The sequence below is a fragment of the Panthera pardus genome, unplaced genomic scaffold (assembly GCF_024362965.1).
Source record: "Panthera pardus isolate Hobbes unplaced genomic scaffold, ASM2436296v1 HiC_scaffold_6, whole genome shotgun sequence".
NCBI classification, from domain to species: Eukaryota; Metazoa; Chordata; class Mammalia; order Carnivora; family Felidae; genus Panthera; species Panthera pardus.
This window is the reverse complement of record NW_026526991.1, coordinates 140,224,632-140,247,815: the sequence shown is the minus strand read 5'-3', so window position 1 is coordinate 140,247,815 and position 23,184 is coordinate 140,224,632. Positions and strand designations below refer to the sequence as shown.

At 47.1% G+C, this 23,184-nt stretch overlaps 2 protein-coding genes across 4 annotated transcripts in view; one reads left to right on the top strand and one right to left on the bottom strand.

The window, feature by feature from the left end:
- Window positions 1-2,181: 2,181 nt before the first annotated feature.
- The window catches only part of LARP4B (La ribonucleoprotein 4B), a 92,434-nt gene continuing 71,431 nt past the window's right edge, over window positions 2,182-23,184 (bottom strand). For all 3 annotated transcript variants that reach the window (XM_053895774.1, XM_019460921.2, XM_019460920.2), the window contains exons 13-18: window positions 22,741-22,992; window positions 18,584-18,629; window positions 10,832-10,996; window positions 8,568-8,692; window positions 8,368-8,476; window positions 2,182-5,861 (exon numbers count right to left, since the gene is read on the bottom strand). In XM_053895774.1, coding sequence (XP_053751749.1) covers window positions 5,589-5,861; window positions 8,368-8,476; window positions 8,568-8,692; window positions 10,832-10,996; window positions 18,584-18,629; window positions 22,741-22,992 — 970 coding nt within the window. In that variant the 3' untranslated portion in view covers window positions 2,182-5,588. The remainder of the gene's footprint in view (window positions 5,862-8,367; window positions 8,477-8,567; window positions 8,693-10,831; window positions 10,997-18,583; window positions 18,630-22,740; window positions 22,993-23,184) is intronic.
- Window positions 5,859-7,229, top strand: LOC109273815 (deoxyuridine 5'-triphosphate nucleotidohydrolase, mitochondrial-like). Its single transcript, XM_053895775.1, has one exon. It carries the CDS (start codon window positions 6,454-6,456, stop codon window positions 6,856-6,858), a length of 405 nt encoding a protein of 134 aa, XP_053751750.1. The 5' UTR covers window positions 5,859-6,453; the 3' UTR covers window positions 6,859-7,229.

Below are 23,184 nucleotides of genomic sequence, written 5' to 3'. Positions count from 1 at the left end.
GAGAAAATCTGGTTTAGGAGGAATCCAGGCATTGGGGGCCCTTGCCATGCCAGGGACACCCCCTGATGGCTGCATCTCCCCATCTCCTGGACACACAATTGCCAGCCCCTGCTATGGAAAGCCTTTCCTCCCTCGGTCAGCTAGCAGGCGGCCTCTCCTGGTACCACCACCCGAACCCTGAGGGCCCAAGTGACCGCCCTTTCCTTGTGACTCCCCGGCCCCCTTCAGCTCAGAGCAGGACTGTGGGGGCACGGGGGCCAGGCCCACCTGGCGAACACCCAACGCACTAGCCACGCCCCACAGCCTCCGGTTCCGCAAACACGCAGAACCTGAGGGGGGAGGCGGTTGTTCTGTTTTCCGTTTCCTCCTCTCTGCCTCTGCATGGTGGGCCAGAACAGTGTGTCAGAGGCAGGGGCCCCAGAGAGCCTGGTGTAAGACCACGACAGGCCACAAGGCAAAAACAGGGCTCACAGCTCGTCAGGCCCCACAACCTGTGGCCATCTGCTGGTGGCACTTCTTCACCCGTCACTTTTACTCCACGATTCGGGACAACACAGGACTTTAATGTTAGTAAGAGATGCGGATGTACCAAGGAACACAATGCAACAACTTCAACTTCTTGGGGAAGGAGGGCTTAAATGCTGGGGCCCAGCTCTTGCCCCCTCCCACAGCCATGAAAGCACAGGCCTCGGCTGGCCTGCTGGCCCAGGTGAGCAGCACGTGGTGACGAGGTCTGTGTACCCCCCACACATCCGCGAGCAAGTATGGCCGAGGGTCGGCAGAGACGCTGGGAGGAACCTACATCAGCCAATCCTGATGTGTGATTGTCATTTCAAACCATTGGGTTTTGGGGGGCTAAATGGAAACAGCAAAGCAACTCATTGCCCTATTTCTTCCAAGTTTTCTAGGCCAGTGCTGTGCACAAAGAATACATACTCAATAAATATTTTGTCAATTTAACAGACATTTATTGAGCATCTATTATGTTGCAGACAGTGTACTAAGAACAGAGGGTACAGAGGTGGTCAGGATGGGCTCACTTTCTGCCTTCGTGGAGCACATTCAATCACTGCTGCAAGGAGTGCCATGAAAGCAATTCCTAGCAATGCCGAATGATGGCTGAACGAAACCCTATGGTGTTAGCAAAGAAACAGAACTATAGACAGTGAAGGACAGAGCGCCTGGACAACACGCATGCACCTGCAGGGCTTCTCTAAATAACAAGACTGGCATCACACATCACGGAGGATAACGAGTGACACGGAGAAAAGATACTCTCCGTATGGCGAAAGCAGAATTAGGTTCTTACCCCAGACCATACACACACACACACACACAGGCCAGCAATTCCAAACAGATTGGGCACACGCGCACGCACACATGCACACGCGCACACGCACACAGATTATCCTTACGCCTGCAGAGTAGGGAAATACTTCATAAACAAGACCAAGACGCTAGAACTGTAAAGGAGAAGATTGATAAATTTTACTACATGATAATTAAAAACTGTAAGATAAAACATACTCTAAAAAAGTTAAGACAACTGGTAGAGATTGAGGGGAAAAATTTGTAACATACATAACAGACAAAGAATTAATAGCCAGAACAGATCGAGAACACCACGTCAGTAAGAAAAAGGTAACGCCGCAGAAAAATGGGAAAAGGATATGAACAGGCAGTTCACAGACGAGGAAAATCAGTCCATTAACATCTAAGTAGACCTGTGTGCATCAACTCGGTAATATACTAACACGTTCGTCCATTCAGCCTTGAGCAGCGCTGGCATCACCGGTATTTAGGGATAAGTCAATTACTTTGTTTCTGAGGCTCACATCTGATTTGAGAACCACAAGGACCCATCATCAAGCAACTCTATGGGAACACCTCAGGGGAGACAGGCCATTTAACAAGGAACAAAAGATCCCGACATAGGGTATTTACCTTTGTGGCAAATCTTGGGTTTAATACTCCCCCAAGTGCCTTAAACCACTGCATCTGGGGGTACCCTCACGCTGCAGACGCTCAGTGTGCGAGGCACCATGATGACCCAAACACAAGTTGGAGGCAACCAACCATGTTTCATTCTCTATATATACACTAATGGGAAGACACAAAAAGTATTTCTTAAAAAGATGTATTCTTGAAGAAATTTTTAATTAAAAAAAATCAAAAGAAAAATTGAACAGTGCCTAAATCTTTATTTTTCATAACCTACATTTTTCAAATTAGACAGTTTTACACTGAATGACACAAAAGGAAACTTAAATTACCAATAGTTTACACGTAAGCTTGATTCCAGTCTTAATGAAAAGTAGAACAAAAACAAAAGCCCTCAAGAAAGCTTCCGTATTACATCCCGCTCTGCTCCTGACTTGGATTGTCTGCTGCGCTCCGGGTGACAGGCCACCAAGTGCACGAGAGCACGACTGCAGCTCGCAGGCGGCAGGCACAGACGTGCACCTTCCTCACCCGCTGCCCTCGGAACAAACGGAGCCGGTGTTTAAATGTAAACCTTGTGCTCCTGGCTAATCCAGCAACAGGAAACATTTCCTGCCACCCGCTAGTGACAATCAGTGATGCGGGGACAGGAGGGCCAGACCAGGAACATCAGGACACCAACTCTTAAAAAGCAACTACTCTACTTGAAATTCATGTCTGGTGAAATGGGGCCAGATTCTCATCCCTCTATTTCCAAATTAGAAGTATCCTCACACAATTTTACAAGTTAAAACGTCATTTGTGATTGCCGTATCTGACTCTACACCCTGAGGTACTGCTGAGGAAAGGAAAGAGTGACGTTTCTAAAAATGGACAAAAGCCTCAGACTGCTGGCTGCTTGCGCCAGAGCGGCCGCCCCCCGTGCTGCGTCCCAGCCTCCCCTTGTGTGGGCTCCCCTCCTTTTCTGTGAGTGTAAGATCTCACAAGGATCTCAGAAAGATGGGCTTTTTTGGACATAATATAGCTATTTGGCATATCATCTTTGCTTAATTAAAGAGTGCTATAAAAATAACACTAGAGCGAGGTTGCAAATCTGGATGCGACAGACTCTGGCCACGAGGACAAGAGCTGCAGTACGGTGCAGGCATGGGTGCAGTGGGACGGCCGCCACACTGGCTAGCCGTGCCCCGTTGCTGTCACGAGTGACCACCTCCGTCCCGTGTGCAGTAGATGGCTACAGCTGGCTCTAGCACACACACCCCCCCCCCGGCCGGGGGAAGGACACGGCACTCCTGAAAACCAGTGTCTCAGCTCCACAGGTCCGCGGCTCGGGGATGACGAAGGCTGACGGCATCCGCTCCCTCCTCCAGCAAAGACCGCTCAGTGTGGACCTCCTGTGGCTCGCCTTTCCAACTCTTCTCACAGTACTCATTAGCTGGGGTGTCAGAGGTCAATTCTTCCTGATTTTTTAAGTCCACAATCCCTCAACTACAAAAAAACGAATCCCCATGTTCCTTTTACAGGCATCTGCAACATACTAGCACTGTTTTTTCTAAGTAAAATCTGAGTACTGGCAGCTTCTCTGAAGGACACGGTCAAGCTCACCAGGGCGTGTTTTCCTCTGGCAGGGCGAATCGCGCGTAGCTATTTATGATTTTAAGTAGATTATCTTTTACGTTCTCCTGAAGATCCTGCCAGTTTCTGCTTCCTACATTATGCTTTCACATTAGCTATGATTAGTACATATTTACAGACTTTTAAGAAGAGCATGAAGACATCGGAAGGCTTTAACAGGACTTTCCGTTTCCCTTCTGCAGCAGCAAAGAGGAGAATCAGTCCAACACACCAGCATAAGAGGAAAAGAAAAACACCTCAACAAATTAAAATAATATTCAAACCACAACATTTAGTTTTATCTACATCCAGCTCAATAGCAACATTTATAATATATCAATAATTTTTATCAGATTTTTCTCTTTAGGGTACCTTTTTAATATGTTCTGATTATTTACAACTGTACAAGCAAAGCACACACTCCCAAGTGCACATATTTAATACAGTATCGACTATTTGCATTTACAGGATTTCTCAACAATCTGAGAAAGGTCAACTGTTGCAGATCTTCAGGGTACATCACAGACACCGCTGCCAGCCCAGCTCCCACACTACGGAGCGCTCACTCAGAAACCCCGGCGGCGGCGGCCCCACGTGACAGAGCGGCTCTGGAGCCCACTCGCGCCCACCCAGGGGCCGGTCTCCGCCAACTCTAAGCTGTCTTCTACAAAAGTTAAGGCAAAGTCATTTTCAAGTTTAAATAAAATTCAAGTCTTTAAATATTGGATGGAAATAATTTTAAAAAAAAAAACACCTCAGTCTTGTTAAATAACATTTTGTGGAATAAACTGTATGGTTACATTTAGCAGGAAGTATTTTAATGTCTGCTGCTTAGAATACTTAAAGAAAGAATTTAGGCATTTTAAAACAAAATAATTTATATTGAACTTTATTATCCACTGCTAGCGCTAGTGCATGCGTGTTCTTCAGAGTGCAGCACTTCCGGAAGGGAGTCAGTGAGACCCTCGTCTCGGAGGGAACTGTTGGCCTCACCGCCACGGGCACCGCACACACCTCTCTCACGACTTAAGTAACACTTCCACTGTGTGCCGACACGGAGGTACGGGGGGGCTCCCACGGAGCTAATGCGGGGGAGCCGCGGGAGCCACGGCAAGAGCCACGGTGGCTCCCGAGCCCTCCGGGCCAGCTCGCAGGAGCAAGACAACATCAGGGTACAATTTCGCGGTGACGCGTCGGTGGGCAACCAGGTTTACGTTTTCATGTAGGTTCTATTCACAATGTGCTTTGACTCTATCTTACACAACAGCCACGGAGTCTGGATTGAGAGGCTGGTTACTTGCTTGCAGCACATAAAAACTCACGGTTTCAGGGCTCTCTTGGGTGCATCTTGCCCAGTAGGTCAAAAACAGGCTATACTTAAAAAAAAAAAAAAAAAAAAAAAAAGCCAAAAAAAAAAAAAAAAAAAAAAACCCAGGAAAAAAAAAAAAAAAAAACAACCCCAAACAACTGCTAGCGTCACTTGCTAAGATTCTGAATGAAGTACAACTCCCATGCCAGCGAGGGCACCACCTGACCCCACCCCTTCTCCAGGCCACACTGACTGTGTTGCCTCCAACCTCGATCCCAGCCGTCTGCAGCCCACCCGTCGGTCTGGACATCTCAGAGATATGCACTTGCTAACCAGTTATTTTAAAAAATGAAGTAGCATAGTTCCGCTTAATTTAGAAAAACTCACTATATATAGAGCTTGCATTCATAGCCACATGGAGGCTTAATAAAAATATCAATTTGTTAGGATAAATGCATTTACTATCCTGAAAAAAATCAGACTTATGCATCACCTCCAGTTAAGCACCAACCTAAAATAAGGTTTATATTAATTAAATCCTGAAAAATAGATTTTTTTTCAAGAGGGGGGAAAATCCGACTCACGGAAGAAACACCACTTGCAGGCACCTGAGCGGCCCGTCTACGCTGCAAGCTCCTAACCAGCGGCTCACTCTCGGCCCCGAGTGGGACAGTGCTGAGTTGTGGCGACCTCAGTTCCTCACAGCCCTCCCAGACCTCGGCGCTCACTGAGGGGACTTGGGAGGGGTGCTCTGTTCTCTGTGTGGACGCTTCCCGGCTGCTGGGGGCGAGGGCCGGCGGCCTGGCGGCCTCCTCTGGTCTTTGGGCGGTCCCGGGTTGGACTTGGGGGCACAGGGCTCTCTCTCGGCGAGCTTCTTTTCTTCCTTCCCACAACCAACAGCATTCGGCTTTTGTTCTTTCGGGGGCTGCAACGGGGAAGACGGAGGCTCTCTACTCGTCCTCTGACAAATTTCCGCATAGCTGGGTTTTCGCAATTCCTGGGAAACAGACACAACAACGCTGGGATTAGGCGCACAAAATGACGTCTCCAAACATGTGAAAACAAGGTCTACTTCAGGTAAAAGTGAACAGACTTTTCAGCAGTAGCCAAATTCCACATTCAAAAGTACCGTCACCGGTAAAGGTTCATAAACATCAACAACTTCTATTTTCCCGCAACACAGGGTTCCCTCCGAGACACTCTAGAAACATCCTGTAAAAATGGGTAAAACCAGAAAAGGTGCTCAGACACACAGTACTGGCCTCTGCACACTCTCTCGCCATACGGAAGCCTCCAAGGGGGTGTGAGAAACGGTGCCCCTGGAAACAGGCAGGAGCAGCACCTGCTTTCTCTGCCCACGTTTCCTTCCAAGCACGGCACTGCGCATGGCACGGGCTTCCTGGAACACCTGTAAGTGATGCAGCCCATCACTCACCAAGGAACGTCAAATAACGTCTGTGCCCATTTCAAACTACTAGAGGCTGGTGGTGTGGTTTTGGATTCAGGAAAGGTGAAGACAGAGTTAAAAACTTTCTAGAGGCGTCCGCTTGTTCCCTTGGCGGCTGTCTTTTCTCTCGTTCTGCTCTGCCATGCCCTGCTCTGAAGCGACACCCACCATCTCCCCCAGCAAGTGGGCTCGGCCTGCGGAGGACGCCATGCGGCTCTGCTTTGTCTGGCTCTCGGAGCCCGCCACCGCCCCGAGCAAGCGGTCCGTGCGGGCCATGGGCTACGACCTGTACAATGCCTATGATCACACAGTACCACCTATGGAAAAAGCCCTTGTGAAAATGGACATTCAGATAGCTCTTCCTTCTGGGTGCTATGGAAGAGGAGCTCCCTGTTCTGGCTTGGCTGCAAAACACCTCATAGATGTAGGAGCTGGCATCATAGGTGAAGATTATAGAGGAAATGTGGGTGTTCTACTAAATTTTGGCAAAGAAGGGGCGCCCGGGTGGCTCAGTCGGTTGAGCGTCCGACTTTGGTTCAGGTCATGATCTCGCGGTCCATGAGTTTGAGCCCCGCATCGGGCTCTGTGCTGACAGCTCAGAGCCTGGAGCCTGTTTTGGATTCTGTGTCTCCCTCTCTCTGCCCCTTCCCCGCTCATGCTCTGTCTCTGTCTCTCAAAAATGAATAAACGCTAAAAAAATTTTTTTTTTTAATTTTGGCAAAGTTTGAGAAAAGGTGATCGAATTGCACTGCTCATTTGTGAACGGATTTTTTATCCAGAAATAGAGAAAGTTCAGGTTTTGGATGACACTGAAAGGGATTCAGGAGGTTTGGGTTCTACTGGGAAGAATTAAAATTTATGCCAAGAATAGAAAATGAGAAAACATACTTTTCTTAAAAATAAAGTGTCTCTGCTTAAGCTGTTTTGGTGTTTTGTACTTCTGTAAACTTACTGGTGTTAGCTTCTAAAACTGATTGTTTTAGGATTAAAGAAAAGATACCTCAGTTGGGGTCACAAAGGAACTTACTTCCTCATGTTTTTATATATTTGAAAGTAGTATAAATCAGTGTGGTGACCTAATACAAAGTGTTTCCTTTTTTTAATAGAATGTATATCAATTACAGATCCAAAACTCCCTGTATTATTTAATTCACTAAATGCTGCCTCTCAACTTACTAAATTGCTTTGTAAATTACAAAAAAAAAAAAAAAAAAGAAGAAAAAAAGAAAACCTTTCTAGAAAGGGGAGTCTGGGTGCCTCAGTCAGTTGAGCGTCAGACTCCTGATTTTGGCTCTTTTGGCTCAGGTCGTGAGCCCAGGGTCATGGGATTGAGCCCCGCATCAGGAACGTGGGGCCCGCCTGGGATTCGCTCTCCTCCTCTCTGCCCCTCCCCCAGCTCACTCTCTTATCTCTCAAAATAAATAAAGTTAAAAAAAAAAAACTTTTTAAAAAAAGTTAATTTTTCAGCTTTTGAAGGCTAAATAGTAGAAAAGAAACTTAAAACTATTTCACGTCCATAAGCCATTTACTAACTTAAAAATAATTACAATCTGTAAAAATTTTTTCTTTAAAGATTCAACCCTGTAGACCTAAGGATTTAACTCTCAAACGTCAATGGCAGAAGTTCACCCAAGATCACACTGAGGACAACACAGATGAGAACAAACAGGGCGAGCGCACCAAGGGCAAAGCAGCAGGGAGAGGAGCTGCAGGGGCCCGTGGCCAGGACAGAGCTGCCCTGGGTGGGGGTAGGGGCAGGGGCGGCCGTGCTTCTGCTTGGTGTCTGCTGTGACAGCAGCGGTCTGAGTGAGCAGAATCCGCAGACAAGGCGGGGCAACGGTCCAGAGACTTGCAGACAACCTCGCTCAACCAACAGAGAAACAGAAAGGTCCCGGGACAGTGGCAATGAGAAAGAAGCAGGACACTTGGTTGAAAGTTAGTAGCCAATACACAAGGTATTTGGTACAGAAAGCACAAATCAGACTTCACGGCAGATAAGCTGGATAAGACAGACAAGATGCAGGAAAGGAACCATCTTCTCCCCACATCAACGTACCGTGGCAGCGCCATTCACTTGCACCGATTTACTCGCTGTTGTAGTGAGGGCAGAAGGAAGTCTGTCCACATTCGAGGTCTCCCTCTGCTTCTCCACCACCTTGGGATCCCTGCAAAAACGCCACCCACGGTGTGAATCTCCCACACACGACAGGCAAGGGCATCTGACGGCATGGAGGCCTGGCGGCAGGTGGTACTTACTCAGGCAGGTGGGAGGGGGAGGGGGAGCGCCCATAGGCTGCAGACAGGGTGCAGGCAGCTGGCGCTAAGGGCTCTCTGGGGCTCACTGCGGGGAGCGTGTTCGTGCTTGCATCCGCATTCAGGCCCTGAAAACCAAGGGATGACAGTTTAAATTGGGTGAAGAAGCCCTCACAGCTCTCTCAGAATGACTTTAAAATACCAGTAACAGTTCCTGGTCTGAATGACAAGGAGGCTTGCTGCCTTCCTCCCCAGGACCCAGGGTCATTCCACCTGAGCTGAACATACAGCCTCCACACAGGGGAGCGGCTGGAAGACACGCCATCCAGCAGCCAAAGAAGCAAAGCCCTGTCCTCCAGGGAGCCCCCGCTCTGGCCACAAACACCTCTTCACTCCTGTGACATGGGCCACCCTTGGGCTTCTACTTCTCCACAAGCTCCTTTTCTCCAAGGAATAAATATCAGAGGCATCCTATTCCTGACACGCCAGTGCCTAGCACAGCCTGGCACATGATGAACACTCGAGTTCCCACCTAATTCCCACATGGCTCATTTTTGTAACTAAAACCAAGAAAATCAACACTTTAGTACAGATAGAAGCCCGAGGGCCTTGTGGTGAGAGGTGGGTGTGGGCACACTTCCCGCTCGAATGCACAAACCGTCCCCTGGAAGGAGGTGTGTGAATTCCCAATTGAACAGGCGAGGAAACCAAGGTCTGGAACAATTACATTAATTTGTGCGCAATCATGGGGCAAAGACGTGAATAACGCTAGATGCTCTTACTCCAGCCAGTGACCACACACAGCGACACTTCACAAATGCACAGTCTCCCTCCCACTGTGTGACGAGTACGTAATTGGAAGTGAGATTAAGCGCAAATATAACGTTTTCTTATGATTCTATTTTCATAGCAGATTAAAGGTTCAGCAGTGGACTGAACTGAGAGCATGTGGGGGGGCAAGGCGAGCAGGGCAGTGCTGCGGCCCCTGCCGGAGTCCCCACTGCTCTCACACATAGGCACCAGGGCACAGAGAGGGACGCTGCAGGGGCTCCACCTGGGTGTGGCACCCGGCCAAGACTTTTTACAAGTAGCCATTCTTTCTTCAAAAAATAAATGATACAGGGGTGCCTGGGTGGCTCAATCGGTTCCACATCCAACTCTTCATTTCAGCTTAGGTCATGATCTCACAGTTCATGGGATCGAGCCCCTCATTGGGCTGGCTGCTGTCAGTGCAAAGCCCATATCGGATCCCATCTCTGTCTCTCTGCCCCTTGCCCACATGGTCTCTCTCTTTCTCAAAAATAAAATAAACATTTAAAATACATATGTATAAATAATATAAACATTCAGGGGGGAAAAAATAGGAGCAGTTATCATGCAGCAACAGGACAAGGACTGAACATGGGGCTCTGTAAGTCCTGCCCTGAGCCCTGGCCTGGTAACTGAGGGACTCTGTGGTGGCCCTGCAAGTGTCCACAGTCTGGACGTGGCTGCAAGGCGGTACCTGCCCCAATCCAGAGGCCTTCCATCTGAGGCAGTAGGTGGGGAGATTTCCATTGGAAAAAGACACAACGAGACCGGTGGAGAGCCAGGCAGACAACTCGCAAGAGGACAAATGCTACCATGGCAACTTGACAGCTGTTCCTGCCTCGACCCGGCTAAGCGCTCACCCAGGCACCACACATCACTCCCAGCACAGACCCTCCAAACCTCATTAACAATCGAAGAACCCAGAAGGAGCACTGCAGACTAACACTCTCTGACTTCGGTAGCTCCCCTCATTCTTGGGCCTGCAAACAGCACCGAAGAGTGAGGGCAACTGGTGTGGTAGCCCGTGGAGCTGGCCAAAGCCACCGGAATTACAGTAAAATCATTCTCGGCTTCTCCTTAGTGATGTCGATTACTAAAAACGATATCACTTCTGTTATAATTCAGGTTTTTGTTTTATTTTGTGGACTTGTAAAATAAAGTCAGGTCCTGAATAATAACCATAAAAGTGCAATCTGAGTCTGCAGCGAGAGAGAGAGTCTGTGTGGCACACGACACAGGTTTCCACCTCTGACCTTGGCAGGCAGCGAGGGAATGCACTGAGAGGGTCTAGTCGTACGTTCAACTCTGACCCGACTACTCCAAATCCACGTGGCCTCCACAAACCACTTACCCTCTCTGAACCTCTTCCACATGCACACACCTGCCTGTGTGAAGCACCTGGAGAAGCACTGGACTGAAACTCAGCACTAAGCAAACATCAGCAATACGGATCTTACCCTTTCTTTTGATGATCCAATTAAGAAGCTAGACAGCCTGTTTTCAAACAGGTCCTCAGTCTTCAGGTGGCCTGCCGCTCCTGGCAGCGGAGGGAAGTTGGACAGTCCTAATTCAAAGCTCGGGGATGGGGGCTTTGGTGGCGTTGGAGACTGAGTTTGACTCCTCTGAAAGAGAACAACACTGTCATGCTGCAGAAGCTCAGACTGTAAGATATGAAGACACGCAGCAGAAAAGTAAGGCAAACAATCCATTCCCTAGCCTTCTGATTTCCCCCTCTGCCTGAAAACAACACAGGTCATCCAACCATCACAACACTTCGTCACCTAGTCAAAGATCATTTGTTAGGCAGCAGCAACCATCAGGAGCACAGCTGTGAAGCTCGACCCTCCTGAGGCTGTCATTGGCCGTACAGCCACTTCTCTGAGATTCCCAGACTGTCCACTTCCTGGCCCACGGTCAGCCGACCAGGTGGACACAAGCGTGCAGCTGAGGAAAGCATGGAGACGGTGACAGACAAGAGAGAGCACTGTGAAACAACTTGACCCCACCGATCGAATATCACAATAGCCTGAGTATAGCCCCTGACCTTAGTCCTTTCCAGACAAGGTCTGGGTTATTACAGGAGAGCCTATCCTCTAAATTATAAACAAGATAGTGAAAGAAATAAACCAAAAAATGTCACTTTGAACTCTCTGAAACTTATGTACGAATTTTACACAGATTTCCATTGAAAATGGTTTAACAAGGCAGAACGGGCTTCAGTTATCTGAAAACTTGATTTACTCACTTTATATTTTATAATCACTATGGAAAAACATGGTATTTGATGACAGATTTTTATCAGATTCTTTGACTTCAAGAAAATAAACTCAGAATAATATAATTTATAAACCCAAGACCCCGGGAGAAAGGCAATGATGTATTTTTATTGAAAAATTATCAAAGCAACTTGCTTTAACAGGCTAGAAGTCATTCTGTGGGTGTCCAGTCCCTTGGCTGAAGAAGACAGGGAGGAGAACGGGGATAGGAGTTCAGGTGGGAGGTAAGCGTCTTTGGGTAAATATGGGCTACTCTGACTGGAAGCAATGCTTTCATGGGCTCACATAGCTGGAAAGGGTCAACACTGCCCAGCAACTTACAGCAACAGAAAGATTACTCCCTATAGAGACAGAATCTAGACAAAATCTGGTAGAACTCAAGAGACAGCAAGTTAAAGAGTGAAAAGGGACCCACACTGATAAAAATCCCACCCTCTCTCACAGGAATTCATCCCAAATGACAAAACAAGATAAGGCCATGGCCAGAGATGTAAGCAAAACAGATCTGAGTAACATACCTACCTGATGGAGAATTCAAAGCAACAATCATAAGGATACTCACTGGGCTTGATAAAAAAAGGTATCAGGGAGACCCTTACCACAGAGATAAAAGAGTTAAAAAAGAATCAATTGGAGACAAAGAATGAAAAAACTGAGATAGGAAACAGGCTTGATGCAATGAACACAAGGCTGGAATAAACAAAGGAACGAATTAGTGACAAAGAAGACTAAATAATGGAAAATCATGAAGATGAACAAAATAGATTTAGGGGACTCAGTGACTCCATCAAACATAAAAACATTCACATTATAAGAGTCCCCAAAGAAGAGAGAAAAGGGGCAGAAAATTTATTTGAGGAAGGAACAGCTGAAAACTTCCCTAATCTGGGAAAGGAACCAGATGTCCATATCCAGGAAGCACAGAGAACTCCCCTAAAAATCAACAAAAGCAGGCCAACACCAAGACATATTGTAGTTAAATTTGCAAGATACAGAGATAAAGAAAAAAATCTTAAAGGCAGCAAGACAAAAGATGTCCCTAGCTTACAAGGGAAAACACAAAAGGCTAGTTGGAGATTTCTCAACAGAAACTTGGCAGGCCAGAAAGGATATATTCTGAATGAGAACAATCTGCAGCCAAGAATTCTCTACCCAGCAAGGCTATCATTCAGAATAAAAGGAGAGATAGCAAGAGTTTCCCAAACAAAATCAAAAGGAGTTCGTGACCACTAAACCAGCTCTGCAAGAAATATTAAAGAGGACTCTGAATGGAAAGACCAAAAGTGACAAAGACAAGAGAGGATCAGAAAAATCTCCAGAAACAATGAAACAAGTAATAAGACAGCACTAAATACGTCTCTCTCGATAATTACTTTGAATATAAATGGAATAAACACTCCAATCAAAAGACATTATCAGAATGGATTAAAAAAAAATCTATATGCTGCCTGCAGCAGACTCATTTCAGACTGAAATGACACCTGGCAGATTGAAAGTGAGGGGATGGAGGGGCGCCTGGGTGGTTCAGTAGGTTGAGCGTCTGACTTTGGCTCAGGTCATGATCTTGCAATTTGTTGAGTTTGAGCCCCATGTTGGGCTCTGTGCTGACAGCTTGGAGCCTGGAGCCTGGAGCCTGGAGCCTGTTTCGGGTTCTGTGTCTCCCTCTCCTGCTCGTGCTCTGTCTCTGTCTCTCAAAAATAAATAAAACGTTAAAAACATTAAAAAAAAAAAAAAAAAGGTGAGGAGATGGAGAACCATCTATCATGCTAATGGACGTCAAAAGAAAGCCAGCGTAGCCAAGCTTGTATCAGACAAACTACATCTTAAACCAAAGACTAACAAGACATGAAGAAGGGCACTGTATCATAATAAAGGGGTCTCTCCAACAAGAAGAGCTAAATCAATTAATAACAAACAAAAAGGGACTAATCGATAATAATATAGTAATAATAGGAGACTTTAACACCCAACCTACAGCAACGGACAAATCATCTAAGCAGAAAACCAACCAGGAAACAGTAGCCTTAAATGACCTACTCACCAAATGGACTTAATAGACACATTGACAACATTCCATCCTAAAGCAGCAGAATACACATTCTTTTTAAGTGCACACAGGACATTCTCCAAAATACATTACATACTGGGTCACAAATCAGGATTCAACAAAAACAAAAACAACAAATACAAATACCATGCATATTTTCAGACCACACTATGAAACTAGGAAGTCAACCACAAGAAAAAAATTAGAAAGCTCTCAAATACATGGAGGTTAAAGAACATGCTACTAAAGAATGCATGGGTTTACCAGGAAATCAAAGAAATTAAACACACACACACACATAGAAATAAATGAAAATGAAAACAACGGTCCAAAACCTTTGGGATGCAGCAAAAGTGGTTTAAAACAGTTAAGTATGTAGCGATACAGGGCTACATCAAGAAGCAAGCAAAATCTCTAATAAACATCTAACCTGACACCTAAGAGAGCTAGAAAAAGAACATACAAAGCCTCAAGCCTGCAGAAGGAGGAAAATAATAAAGATCAGAGCAGAAATAAACGATATAGAAGCTTAAAAAAAAAACAGATCAATGAAACAAGGAGCTGGTTCTTTGAAAAAATTAACAAAATGGATAAACCCCCCAGAGTTATCAAAAAAAAGAGAAAGGACCCCAAAAAATAAATTCACAAATGAGAAAGGAGAAATACCAACCAACATCACAGTGATGTTATGAAAAACTATACGCCACGGCTCCTGGATGGCTCAGTTGGTCGAATGTCTGACTTTTGATTTTGGCTCAGGTCATGATCTCACGGTCAGGAGATCAAACCCCGCGTTGGGCTCCATCTTAATATTTTCTATCTCCCTTTCTTCCCCTTCCCTGATCACAGGTACATGCTGTCTCTCTCGAAAGGGAAAGGGAAAGGGAAAGGGAAAGGGAAAGGGAAAGGGAAAGGGAAAGGGAAAGGGAAAGGAAAGGAAAAGAGAGAGAGAGAGAGAAAAGAAAAGAAAGAAAGAAAGAAAGAAAGAAAGAAAGAAAGAAAGAAAGAGAAGGAAAGAAAGAAAGAGAAGAAAAGAAAAGGAAAACTTGTGTTGCCTGGATCGATCAGTCGGTTAAGTGTCCAACTCTCAGTTTCAGCTCAAGTTCGTAAGATTAAGCCCCACACTGGGCTCCGCACTGACTGCAGAGCCCGCTTGGGATTCTCTCTCTCCCTCTCTGTCTGCCCCTTCCCTGCTTGCCTACACGCTTTCCCTCAAAATAAACATTAAAAATGGTGCACCTGGTTGGCTCCATTGGTTAAGCATCCTACTTCGGCTCAGATCATGATCTCGTGGTTCACAACTTTGAGCCCCGTGTCGGGCTCTGTGCTGACAGCGCAGAGCCTGGAGCCTTCTTCGGATTCTGTGTCTCCCTCTCTCTCTGCCCCTCGCCTACTCATACTCTCTCTCAAAAATAAAACCATTTAAAAACAATTTTTTAAAAAACCAAACATTAAAAAAACACCACAAATGCACCAAAAACAGTAAGATACCTAGGAATAAACCTAGCCAAAGAGGTGTAAGACCTACACTCTGAAAATTATAAAACACTGGTGAGACAAACTGAAAAGGACACAAAGAAATGGAAAGACATCCCATGCTCGTGGGTCAGAAGAATACTGTTAAAATGTCCAAGCTACCCAAAGCAATCTACACATTTGATTAAACCACTGTCAAAATAACAGAGCTAGAACACACAAGCCTAAAATTTATATGGAACCACAAAAGACCCCGAATAGCCAAAGCAACCTTGAAAAAGAAAAGCTAAGCTAGAGGCATCACAATTCTGGACTTCAAGTTATATTACAAAGCTATAGTAATCAAGAGAGTATGGTATTTGGCACATAAACAGACACAGAGATCAAAAGAATGGAATAGGAAACCCAGAAATAGACCAAGAACAAAATAGGAAACCCAGAAATAAACCCACAACTGTGTGGTCAATTAATCTGTGACAAAGCAGGAAAGAAAAGCCAATGGGGGAAAAAAACCAGTCTCTTCAACAAATAGTCTTGGGTAAACTCGACAGCAACATGCAAAAGAATGAAACTGGACCACTGTCTTACACCATACACAAAAGTAAATTAAAAATGGATTTAAGACCTAAATGTGACATCTGAAACCATAAAAATTCTAGAAGAGAACACAGGCAGTAACCTCTTTGATAGTGGCCATAGCAACTCCTTACTAGATACATCTCCTGAGGCAAGGGAAACAAAAGCAAAAATAAACTACTGCAACTTCGTCAAGACAAAAAGCTCTGCACGGCGAAAGAAACAAACTACAAACCTAATAAAAGACGACTTTTGGAATGGGAGAAGATACCTGAAAATGACAAATCCAATGATTTAGTATCTAAAATACATAACGAACTTATAAAACTCAACACCCTAAAAACAAATAATCCAATGGATAAATAGAAGACATGAACAGACATTTCTCCAAAGAAGCCATCCAGATGGCCAACAGACATATGAAAAGGTGCTCCACATCACTCATCATCAGGGAAATACAAATCAAAACGACAAGGAGATACCACCTCACACCCGTCAGAATGGATAAAATTTACAACACGTGAAACATCAGGTGTTGGTGAGGATGCAGAGAAAGGGGAACCTCTTGCACTGCTGGGGGGAATGCGAACTGGTGCAGCCGCACTGGAGAACAGTATGGAGGTTCCTCAAAAAGTTAAAAATAGAACTACCCTACAACCCAGCAATTGCACTACTGGGTATTTATCCAAAGAATACAAAAATACTAATTCAAAGGGATACATGCACCCTGATGTTTATTATCTACAGTAGCCAAACTATGGAAAGAGCCCAAGTGTCCAGTGACAGATGAAGGGATAAAGAGGCAACATGTATACAATGGAATTTTACTCAGCTATAAAAAAAAAAGAAATGAAATCTTGCCATTTGCAAGAGAGTGCAACGCTAAGTGAAATAGTAAGAGAAAGACAAATACCATAGGATTTCACTCATATGTGGAATTTAAGAAACAAACAAGCACAGGGAAAAAAGTAAGAGAGAGAAGCAAACCAAGAAACAGACTCTTAACTATAAAGAACAAAGTTGGTTACCAGAGGGGACGAAAGAAGTGGGGGATGGACATGAGGGCACTTGTCATGACGAGCACGGGCGACATATGGAAGTGTCGAATCACTAGACTGTACACCTGAAACTAACGGAACACTTTAACTCCCGACAAAACTTTAAATACACAAATAAAATGCACTACAAGTTAAAAAAACAATCCCCACTATCTCTTTGGAGCATCCCTACCTGCCTCTCGCCTTTCCTATGGTCTACGGTTCAGGTGCGTTTTGGGGACTCACCGTCAGAACCCAGCTTACGCTTACCATCCACTCAGCTGCTCTGTGCTCTCTGTAACTCCCCAAAGCCCTAAGTTATGCAGCAGCCTGTGACCTCAAAGCAGGTTTCAGAGGTTTTATTGTGAACATCTGCATTTTTCTGAGATGAACACAGGTTTTTAGAAGACCACATTTCCAGGGATTCAGATTTCACAAAAATGTTACTAAATCTTGATTTTGCAGGAGTACTCAGGTAGGCAGCACTGTCTAGATGCGGGAGTTACAAAATGGCAGTGCCTTCAGGTGAGGTCCCGTCTTGAATGCAGTGTTTAACAGTGTTTTAGGATCTGAACAGCTTGAGACGAGGTGAATGAGGCCCTGCTCCCACAACCTGGTTGGTCCAAGTACACATGCGCTATCATAGTCTCTAAATTCCTGAAGTCACCAGAACGTTCCAACGCAGCCACAGGTGCACTCCCCTTAATAAATGCACCTGCATCATGGGCCTGGCCTTCTAAGAGGCTCCCTGGTATGAACACGTGAGTCAGGTATGCAAAATGCAACAGGAATAAATGTCCCCTCTGAAGGCAATTTAGTAACCAATTGAGAGTAATTCAGTTCAGGGAACTAATATCTGAAGACATACTCTGATACCAGTCTTGTTAGTCCAAATGTTAGAAGAATTCATTAATTCCAACTGTAATCAGCCAATTTAAACTGCCTCACCAAAGGGTTCACCAAAACCTAGACTAAATCAACCAACACAGCAGAATTACGACTGTTTTATTAACTACTTATCTGTACTTTCTAACTAGACAGAGAAAATGTACCTTGTGTGACAGGAGAGCACATACTCACTGGCTCAGGGGGTGGACCAAGAATCTACTGAAGGTCCTTCCAGTCCTTGAAGTGCAAGGATGGACATCCTTCCATCCACCCACAGGTCCACATGAGCTAAGCTGGCATACTTCACATAGAAAGGTATGGATCCAACCCCACACCAAAGCCCAGAAGCATTATCTATAGGAGGAGCTACATAATCAACCCAAGCAAATGTGGCCATGCCTCCAGTACGCAGCGTTCGCTCGGGCCCACCCTTAGTGGGGTTGTTCTGACCATTAGAGCACAAGGCAGTAATGCTTTCCACATAGGAGATACAAAGTTAAGGGTTTTGAATGAAAAATACTGATGCACTAATTCCTACATAGGAAAGTTTATTCTGCTTGCCAGAACTATTAAATTCAGTTCATTGAACTAGTACTGTCCAGTTATCCACACACAGAAAACGCACAATGTGTGTGTAGACCACCGCGTGTGCACACTGTGGTCTTGGCTGTGCCTACTGCACAGCACACACACTGTCACGGTGTGGTGACATTCCAGACTCTTTAGTGACCAGTATTTTACAGTCGCCTCCAACTTCTCCTCTTTAGGCTGCAATAATGTCAGTTATCACCTGATGCATATCAGATTAAGAGAAAACCTCTTAACCTTCATTCATGTAGTTAAATCTCACATTTAATATGAATTAGGCTTAAGAGTCTTGCAAAAGTGCCACGGACTAGATGTACTCACTGTCAGCTTCTCCTCCCGTTTCTTCCGGTAACCAAAGGAATTCTTCCTAGAAAAGAGGAAAGCAAAAGACTGATTTTTCCCCACCGGGAAGATTTTTCACTGAGCACAGGTACGTGCACACTTATTCAGTCTTTATTCCTTTGTAACCTTTTACAGATGACTTTTGATTATAAAACCCCAACTTTAGGGGCACCTGGGTGCTCAGTCAGTTAAGCGACCAACTTCAGCTCAGGTCATGATCTCACAGTTCGTGGGTTCGAGCCCCGCGTCAGGCTCTGTGCTGACAGCTCAGAGCCGGGAGCCTGCCTCGGATACTGTGTCTTCCTCTCTCTCTGACCCTCCCCCGCTCTCATTCTGTCTCTCTCAAAAATAAACATTAAGAAAATGCTTTTTTAACCCCAACTTTAAGAAATATAAGCAAAATAATAATTTCATAGTAAAAGACTACAAGTGATGTCTAGATAGAGAACTTAAAGAAAAACAAAAAGAAAAAAGAAAAAAACCATTTACTGACAAAGTTTTCCTAATACTCATTTAGAATTTTTGTTATGATAGAAATACCTGAACGTCCATTCAGTTGAAATGACAAGATATATAAAACCTGACAATGGGCCATCCAGGTGAACTGTTAAACACTGGTAATGAAATGTATCAGATGAATCATTAAAATGGAAAGACCCCGAAGTAGCATGGCCTGCTCTCCCTCTCAGCCCCAACATGACCCACCGTGTCAGCCCCTCCCACTACCAATGGTCTACTCCAGGGTTTCCAAACCCCAGGCATTGCCTATCCCCAGCAGCTGGCTGCGTGCACAAGGCTCTAGGTCTTTGTGGGCAAGCGCCCGGAGTCCATAGCATACTTTCATGCTGTGGATGGGCTTATGTGGCCTAAGAGTTCAGAGTAACTCTCATTTAGAGTTGTCTTTACTTACTTATCCCTTTGTCATTTCAACTGAATACACTTGTACAGTGTAAGCTGGAAAGGAGTTCAAAGAAATAATCCTGACCAATTCCTTTCCTTTACACAAAACCCACAAGCAGCCTTGCCCAGGATGGCCTAGCTAATTAGGACAGGCTGAGAGCCTTACACTTTTGTGCCGAAAAAGGACACTCTGGGGCCCCTGGCTAGACCCTCTAGGAGAAGCAACAGTGCAAACTTCTAGGACTTCGGAGCAAAGCCATACCCTTTCCTTTAGAAAGTACTCCAGAAAGGTCCTGCTTTCAACTGGCTCCCAGTGGAGACTACATGCCGGACCATGGGACAGCAAGTGACCATGGACTCGAGCTGCCCATCAGAAATGGGGCACTGAGCCCCAGGGAAAAGCACAAACGCCAGCAACAGCTCTCGGTCCACTGCTGAGGCCTCCTCACGGGGAGTCCCTGAGAACAGTGATGGGGGTCGGGGGGGGCGGGGGGCAGGGTGGTCAGTTCCAGACTAGCACCAGGGACAGCTGTGCAGCGTGTGGACCCCTCCACTCCACTCCACTCCCCAAGACCAGTGTGCAGGGGAATCTTTCCAGACCTAGAACTTCAAGCAACATTTGCTGCATCCTGTGTCTGGAGGCAGAAATAGCTCTGCAGCAGGAGGCTCAGGGTCTGGCTGGACAAAAGCCTCGCAGAGACTCGCCCTCAACGTATGGTGACGAGGAGCCCTTGGGAGGAGGCCCGGGGAAGAGACAGCGTGCACACACCTGCGACGCACACAGCACTTCAGACAAGACCCCGACAGCCGGGAGAGAAGAGGTGCATCTATCTCGGGCCAGGGCCCCAGGGGTGCAGCGATCACGTTGGGGCCCTGCCACCACGCCTGGCCCGTGTGTCCCTACCGGTGGGCCCTGGCTGGCTGACAGCACTGACCTTTTTTTGTCCTGGCTGGGCCTCCACCACTGTGTCCGCACCACAGGCATGTCTGTGGACATGGTGCCCGGGCCACCCGACCAAGGCCAGAGTGTCCTCAGAGGACAGTCCTACCTCGGGAGACGTAACACGGGCTCCAAGGTGAGCGTGGCACAGGGCTGGAGCGTGGAGCATAGGCGGGAGGACTCTTCGCTATCACACCTGACTTTTCACCAGCACCGTGCTTCCTTCCTGGGCCCACAACTCTGAGCCTGGCAGTCGCTCTCAGCACGTGACACACCTGAACCCAGCTGGCGGTCACTGCCACACAGGGTGGGAGAACCACAAGTGGTCCCAGGGGGCTGCCAGGGCCCCTCATATTGCTCCTTACCACCCAACAAAGTTAAAGGAAAATGAAACAAAACCTAAGAAAAAGAGGGACACCTGGGTGGCTCAGTCAGTTAAGTGTCCAACTCTGGTTCAGGTCACAATCTCACGGTTCGTGGGTTCGAGCCCTGTGTCAGGCTCTGTGCTGACAGCTCAGAGCCTGGAGCCTGCTTTGAATTCTGTGTCTCCCTCTCTCTGCCCCTCCCCTGTTCATGCCGTCTCTTTCTCTCTCAAAAATAAATAAACATTAAAAAAAATTAGAAAACAAAACCTAAGAGAAAGAGGGTTGCTGGTACAGGGGCACCGGCGGGGGACACAGCCACTTTGGATTCCCCTCCAGCTGAAGACGCCTAGGCACCAACACCCTGTCTGTTGACATGGCAGGCGTGAGCACCAGGATGTCCCACGGGGGCAGCCGCAGTCTGGAGGGTGAGGGTAGCCCTCTGTTGGGAAAAGCGCAAGGCGGTTCCTGCTGTCCTGCAAAGTCCTACCGCAGAGCAAGAGCACACGTGACTGTGTGGCCAGAGGTGGCCCACATGGGTCAGCCGGGTGCCCCTCAGTTTCCGCGACGCCAGGTGGCCCTGTCCTTCCACTGCCAGGACGCTTCCTGTGGAGCTTTTCCCAAGACGCCAGAGGGAGATGGGGAGGCAGAGAGTGGGCCTATGGACTTGCCCTCCCGCCGGTACTTCCTCTGAGCTGTCTTCTGAGGAGGACAGATCGGCACCCGAGGCATCACCCAGGTGGCAGGCGTGGCCTCCTTCAGGTCTGGCCTCAGCTCCGCAGGCCCTGCTGCAAGCCTCTGGTCTCTGCTGTCCCCCCCCCCCCCCCCCCAGCCCCGTGGCTGGCCGCAGGCTCTGTGTGTCCTCAGCAACCTTCACCTCTCCAATACCCATCGAGCTGACTTTACGGCAAATGTCCTGGTGATGTGTGGCGGCAGGCTGCAGCCAGCCACTCAGTCCCCCGGCCCCACCCAGGCCAGACCGTGCAAACTGACGTGCTACCAATGCAGTGCACTGTGCCTCTGGGCCCCTCACATGCCCCAGAGCGCCAGGGACAGAGAGGAGCCCACACTGCAGGAACCTCTGTGTGCAGACACTGTGCTGATGTGCAACACTGCGAACATGTGCATCTAAAGTTTTCCAAGTTGGTGAAAGAAATGCTTAGGCGGGCTGAACCCGTGCAGGTTACCTGTCAGAAGGGATTTCCTTCCAGACAGCCCCATGCACAGCCGACCACCGAGAGACCAAATCGGACGACGCACTCACCTCCGCCTCTTCTAACCTTACTCCCAAACAGAGGAGGAAGGGGCAGGAGGCGGGACAGTACGCACGCTGCCTCAAGGAAAAGTACGGAGGTCCTGGGCACAGCCCAACATCAGAGGCACGGGAACGACCAGACACCGAGGGACCCAAGGTGTTAGTGTGTGTCCCACGGACAGCACGGGCACATCTCCACAGAGTGTGGCCAGCGGGCACCGCTTCACCAGTACGGCTTATTTTTCTAAATACATTTAGTACAAATGGTCTGGTCTGCCACAGCCTGGTCTGCCTGGCGCACAACCCACTCACTACCATGGAAATGGAGCAAGGCTGAGATGCTGGGCCCCTACACGGGGAGGTGGGGGGGAGGAGGCCTCCGACCCGCAGCGTGGACACTGGTGTGTGCAAAGCTCCAAGTGTCCACCAACAACTGTGACCTAACGTGGTTCCTGTCCACCTGCAGCTCTCTCCACAATGTTATATAAAGAAGAGGAAGCCTGTCAAGTCTCTGCTCTCGAGTGACCCTCTGAGTAATTACATAAAACCTTCGATCTGATGCTGTGTACTGTATCTGAAGAGGAAATGCTAAACCACGCCTGCAGAGATGACACTGGACAACGTTCACAGCCTACTGGGACAGGCCGCGGCTGTCTGATAGCAGCTCGCAAGGACTCACCTCCCTCTCCCTAAACCAGGGGGAGATTCCGCACTGCTCTGCTCCACGCGACCAGACCCAACCTCCCTCTTGGCGTAGGCGGGAGGGTTCTGTATCCGTGTTCTAGGAGGACCTGTCTGCCGTGCCTGTGGGCTCCGAACGCCATTAATTAGACGGTCTGCAGTGAAGTTAAATATCGAAGGGCTTTCTAACAGTCCAGGTCCTCTCTCTGCACTGGGAATGGCATGGCGTAGATGAGATTTGCTAGGATTCCTGGAAACAGAAGGTTTGCACATGCTCAGTGTTAAAGCCATCGTGGCATCATAAAATGACCTTGCTAACATGAAATGACTCAACTAAAAGGTACTTTCTATTTAGAAAAAAACAGTACAAACGTTACTTAAGAAATAGTTAACGCATGCTATGTCCACTAATGCGAATCTACAAAGTATCGACGTTCTGTGT